Genomic DNA, 6,000 nt, shown 5'->3' with positions numbered 1-6,000 from the left:
GACTGGCCTCAGTTCCTGAGCAAGATTTGTGAGATTGTGTCAAGAGAGAAGGAGTGGTCGCAACCAAAGAGACGGAGCACGAGGTGGTTAGTAAGTACAAGAAGCTAAGGAGGAAGTGAGTGTGAAATAGAGACCAGGAAAAACTACTTCCTCCTCCTCCTCTGTTCAGACCCCTTCAGTGTTTCTTCTCTCCTCAGGAAACCGCTCTCCAAACATCACAGCACTGCCCACATCCTCCCTCTGTGACTGTCTCTACCTCTAACACCGTGCTGAAATATCAGATTTTGTGTGCAAACCACACCGGCTATCTGATTCCCACATGTCCATGTACATACCACGGCTTAGAAACACTTCAGTGTGACCTGTGTTTGCACCAACTCTGCGACCGAACAGGGTTGACCAAGTATGCACGCCTTTCAATTACAGACCAGATCAAAGAGGGACTCCGTTCTGAGCAGCGGCTGCAGGAAACTCTTTGAACTTTTGTCCAGATCCACTGGGACAAACCAACATTTTACACTTGGATATGATATTTGTAAAACATGTAACAATGCTGAAACCTGTTTCAATACCATGGCAACAAAAAATAAGAAGTCCCTGGGCCTCAATATTGAGTCATTTCTTGTTTTTAATCGTCAAAAATTGTAGTCTCACTCCTGCACAATGACTAAATTGAAAAACAAAAACCGTTTGGGTACCATAACTTTATCAATGTTTTTGTGCAATAAAGAGTTGGCAGCACTTGGCATGTAATATATTATTGACTTAGTCCTCTCCTTTGCACAAAATCTATGAAGTAGATTTGAAAGGTTTCAGTCGTTTTGGATACCATCGATCATCAGAATAAAACACGATAAAACATGTGGTATCGTAAAGTGAACTATCAAACATTTTGACCGCCTTCCTGGGACACCCACAGCTCTGTGAAGAACAGTTGGTCTCTTTATTGCTCAACACCTTCCCTAAATAGATAATCACTCATTTGTGCACAATCAGTTTATAAATAACTGCAAGTTGATGATTAAACAGAGCAGCAGTTATGTAATACGCTCTGAATAGAAAACGTGATTATGACACTTAATTAAGAGAATTAATAGCGGCCCCTCTCACATGTGACACCATGATTGGTCCAGTGGTCAGCAGTGTCTGAATCTAATGATGCACTCATCCCAAACTCAATTACTGCTCCACTGAAAGTGGACTGAGAGCCAGAATACACCATTTCTTCTACAAGCTCTCACCATATTGTTCTTGTTTTAACTATTGGAACGCTCTCATGTCCATTGTGTAGATACTTCTGGGAAAATCCCCCACTGGTGCTGGATAATGAGAGGCTTGCTTTTAGCTCTAAAATAGCTACAAAAGAAGCCACTTTGCTGCCAGCCAATTTTTAGAGCCCGAACAAAGACTGACCAGGGCTTTCTTTAAACTGGAAGCGGTGACCTGAGGAGAGCTCATGTTTGTAGTCACTGTGTGAAAGGGTCAATAGTAAACCGTTACTTCGCTCTTAAAGGGTGACAGAGAGTTCATGTTACCTCTGCTCCTGTGTATCAGGAAGAAGGGGGGATCACCAGGGAACTCACAATACGGTACCATATGATACTGTACGGTACAGTTCCTTTGATAACTATAATATCACAATACAGCAATTCTGAATACTTGATAGATAATCATATTAAGAAACGTCCCAATAACCTTTAATAACTGAGGAAAACAACTCAGCTACAGGTGTAGGAGACGTGAGTTCCCCCGAACAGGAGGAGTCAAGGACAGGCAGCGTCCTTTGATGTTCAAAAAATTTAAACCTGAATAATTCTTTGAATAATCGAAATCGTCCCTTATTGGTTAGGATATTTAACGGCCTTCAAAAGGTACTGAACAAGCTGTAGCGATATTATTACACATATATTGATTTATTTCCAAAACTTGTTTTTATCCTGGTTGAAAAGATTATGTAATTATTTATCTGTGTTTTTTATTGATATGGTTTGGTATGATATGGTATGTATAGTTTGATATGATATGGGATGGTATGGTTTGTGATGGTATGGGATGGTATGGTTTGTGATGGGATGGTATGGTTTGTGATGGGATGGGATGGTATGGGATGGCATGGTTTGTGATGGGATGGGATGGTATGGGATTAGATGGGATGGTATGGTTTGTGATGGGATGGTATGGTTTGTGATGGGATGGGATGGTTTGTGATGGGATGGGATGGGATGGGATTAGATGGGATGGTATGGTTTGTGATGGGATGGGATGGTATGGGATGGGATTAGATGGGATGGTATGGGATGGTATGGTTTGGGATGGGATGGGATGGGATTAGATGGGATGGTATGGTTTGGGATTAGATGGGATGGTATGGGATTAGATGGGATGGTTTGTGATGGGATGGTATGGGATTAGATGGGATGGTATGGTATGGGATTAGATGGGATGGGATGGTTTGTGATTAGATGGGATGGTTTGTGATGGGATGGTTTGTGATTAGATGGGATGGTATGGTTTGTGATGGGATGGGATGGTATGGGATTAGATGGGATGGGATGGGATTAGATGGGATGGTATGGTTTGGGATGGGATTAGATGGGATGGTATGGTTTGGGATGGGATTAGATGGGATGGTATGGTTTGGGATGGGATGGGATTAGATGGGATGGTATGGTTTGTGATGGGATGGGATGGTTTGTGATGGGATGGTATGGGATTAGATGGGATGGTATGGGATTAGATGGGATGGGATGGTTTGTGATTAGATGGGATGGTATGGTATGGGATTAGATGGGATGGGATGGGATGGGATGGTTTGGGATTAGATGGGATGGGATGGGATGGGATGGTATGGGATTAGATGGGATGGGATGGTTTGTGATTAGATGGGATGGGATGGTATGGGATTAGATGGGATGGGATGGGATGGTATGGTTTGTGATTAGATGGGATGGTATGGGATGGTATGGTTTGGGATGGGATTAGATGGGATGGTATGGGATGGTATGGTTTGGGATTAGATGGGATGGGATGGTTTGTGATAGGATGGTATGGGATTAGATGGGATGGTATGGTTTGTGATGGGATTAGATGGGATGGTATGGGATTAGATGGGATGGTATGGGATGGTATGGTTTGGGATGGGATTAGATGGTATGGTTTGGGATGGTATGGGATTAGATGGGATGGTATGGGATGGTATGGTATGGGATTAGCTGGTATGGTTTGGGATGGTATGGGATGGTATGGTTTGGGATGGGATTAGATGGGATGGTTTGGGATGGGATTAGATGGGATGGGATTAGATGGGATGGTATGGGATGGTATGGTTTGGGATGGGATGGGATTAGATGGGATGGTATGGGATGGTATGGTTTGGGATGGGATTAGATGGGATGGTATGGGATGGTATGGTTTGGGATGGGATGGTACGGTGTTGTGTCAGGTTTTGGAAATTCTTCAGGTTTTTTAGACTGAAAAAGCAAAGATTTAAAAACAATGTCACCTCTTTGGTTGACCATGACTTGTATCATGCTTCAGCTGCAAGCCGAGGTCTGATATTAGGAATTTATTCATGACTAGTGTCCTGGTATTTTTGGCAACACACCAGATGCTCTTGTGCTCAGTCCTTCATTGGGTTTCCGTGTGAAATTTGCATCAGCGTTAAACTTAAAGTTGAGTATGTTTTTCTCTTTTGGGAACCAAAGAGGCACAGAGCACATTCCACTGAGAGTCTCTGCAAACATTTCATTTCCTAAATCACAGCCTTAGCAGTTACAGTTTGGACTATGAAGCAGAACAGCTGGACACATGATCATTGAGGTGCTGCTTGTAAATATGAGCTTTCTGTCTGAGAAGCAGAGGTATGTATTTGTGCTGCATTCAAAGACCAAACAGAACTAGGCCACTCAAGTCCAAATCTCTTATTTTCTGCCACTTCCTCTGTGATGCAAAGACACATCAGCCGGCCCACCCTGACTTCACATCTTTGTTGATATGTGTCCGCTTTAATAAGCGCCTTCTTTCTTTACTTTTCTATGGTGGTCTTTTTTTTTTTGGTTGTTTACCCTAGCTTCACCCTGGTTTAAATTGTAAGGTAGGGATATATCAAGAACAGTGGGCAGTTTTCTCCGCCAAGCCCTCAGTTCTGTTCTGGTATCTGCTTTTTTTAGCAGAGGTGTGGCTGCTGGGTTTCCCTCTGTTGCTTCCCATAAGCCCACGGCCAAGCCCAGGTCCATAAGAGGGACACTCAGTCCAGGGCAGACCAGGCCACACAGAATGACTTTTTTATTATCGATGTCAGCCTGAGGCTAAGGTTAGATCAGATGTGACCTGATGAAAAAGGTGAAAAAGGGATAAAAAAAAATCCTTTGTATTGAATAAAAGACAAGTTTAATTTGGTGTCCTGTTTGAGGTAGATTGTCCAATTTAAGTTTTGTTTTAAAATATCAAAATCCGACACACTCTTGGCGGGTTTACAACAACATTTATGACTCCTCCACAATGCACTTTTGACATCTTACAAGCTATTCATCGTCAGCTCTGTGCCTGCAAAGCTTCAAGTGAAGGAAGTTCATTCATGACCTCCTGAAGGCTTTCATTCATACTTCTTAATTAACGCTCGGGCTAACAGAGGGGTTAATGAAATGTCCTCACACTTAAAAGGCCGGAGTCATTAATCCTTTGCCTGTGAGCGACTGAAACAGTTAATAAAAGTTAGATGAAGGAGCTTAAAGAGAGTATGACCTCCTGACCGCCACCTCAGGAGAAAGGCTCCTTCAGCGGACTATTTTAACAGGCGGAGAGGAGGAAATTGCATCAAGGCGGATATATATGCATTCACATCGTTACACAACAGAGGTGGTCAGTGTTGGCTTTTTGAGTTAGAACTGCCAACCCAAGCCTGACCTTTAGGTGAGTGTTTACTGTATACAAACAGACTTCAAGTATCAACAGCTCCTGAGGTGTGGCGCTGCTGAACATATAGGAAGTGTGTGGAGCGTGCAGAGAAAATGAAGGACGAGAGACAGTTTTCACACATGCACAAAGCTCCTGACCGTTTCCTAAAATCTTTAGGTTAGGGTGCCTGGATGACTGCTAATGGCTGACTTTTTTAAACCTGGTATTATCTAGATTTTTTCCTGCCAGACGCGAGAGAAATGTCCGCAAGAAGCCAGAGTGAGCGGATGTGTAAATGAAGCAGACAATCAGGAAAGTACACTATGAGCGAGCAGGCGGAGCTGATGACTTTTTTTTTTTTAAATCACACAGCCAGTGTGTGACTGGTGAGATCTTTTCTGCATGAAATGACACATTTCTGCATTTTCTTTTGGTTTCTGCTCATTTGTTAAAATTGTGAATAAATCCAATTACACATAGCATTGATATGAAGACAAAACTGTCATCATTACGCTCCCCCCTCTGGCTCTGCATTCCTCTGTTACTACTACACGGGGGGGTCACTTTGTCCGCCCATTACACCTCAACGTTATTATGGAAATGTTCAGCAGTGCATGAGTAAAGGAGGCTTCATCTCCTCAGATCCGATCGGTAGTGGACGAGCATTACTCACCTTTTCTCTGCTGCTCTCTGCTTTGTTGCGTCTGCTGACCGTGTAACTCCAGGATCTGAGATCTGACTCGCTCTCGCTCACTGTGACTCTCACGCTCCGTCTCCTGGAACGACATAAGGAAAAGACGAGACTCACACATGCTCTGTGTATTTCAACACAGCTCCAAATGTATCATGTTATTTTCTTTTCAGGCACACAGTGTTCTCAATTCAATCAGATATTCGATTAAACCTGAGAGAACAATCAGTCCTGTGATCATCTGTTTGAGGTCTGTCCGAACAGTCTTTGGTTCGAGGCTGAGGTCAAATACTGAACACATGAGGAGCAACATGTTTGACCAGCTGGAAAAGTAAAGATCTGTTTTATTTTCCGTTGGATATGTCTGAGAGAAGGAGACGCCTGAGTGCCAAAGACAACACACACAACGTAAA

At 43.1% G+C, this 6,000-nt stretch overlaps 1 protein-coding gene across 5 annotated transcripts in view; it reads right to left on the bottom strand.

The window, feature by feature from the left end:
- smtnb (smoothelin b) overlaps positions 1 to 6,000 on the bottom strand; it is an 82,784-nt gene that overhangs the window by 39,308 nt on the left and 37,476 nt on the right. For all 5 annotated transcript variants that reach the window (XM_061038956.1, XM_061038957.1, XM_061038955.1 and 2 more), the window contains exon 6: positions 5,570 to 5,672. In XM_061038956.1, coding sequence (XP_060894939.1) covers positions 5,570 to 5,672 — 103 coding nt within the window. The remainder of the gene's footprint in view (positions 1 to 5,569; positions 5,673 to 6,000) is intronic.

Source organism: Labrus mixtus, chromosome 5 (genome assembly GCF_963584025.1).
Source record: "Labrus mixtus chromosome 5, fLabMix1.1, whole genome shotgun sequence".
In the NCBI taxonomy this organism is placed as follows: Eukaryota; Metazoa; Chordata; class Actinopteri; order Labriformes; family Labridae; genus Labrus; species Labrus mixtus.
This window is presented reverse-complemented; position numbering and strand designations above follow the sequence as displayed.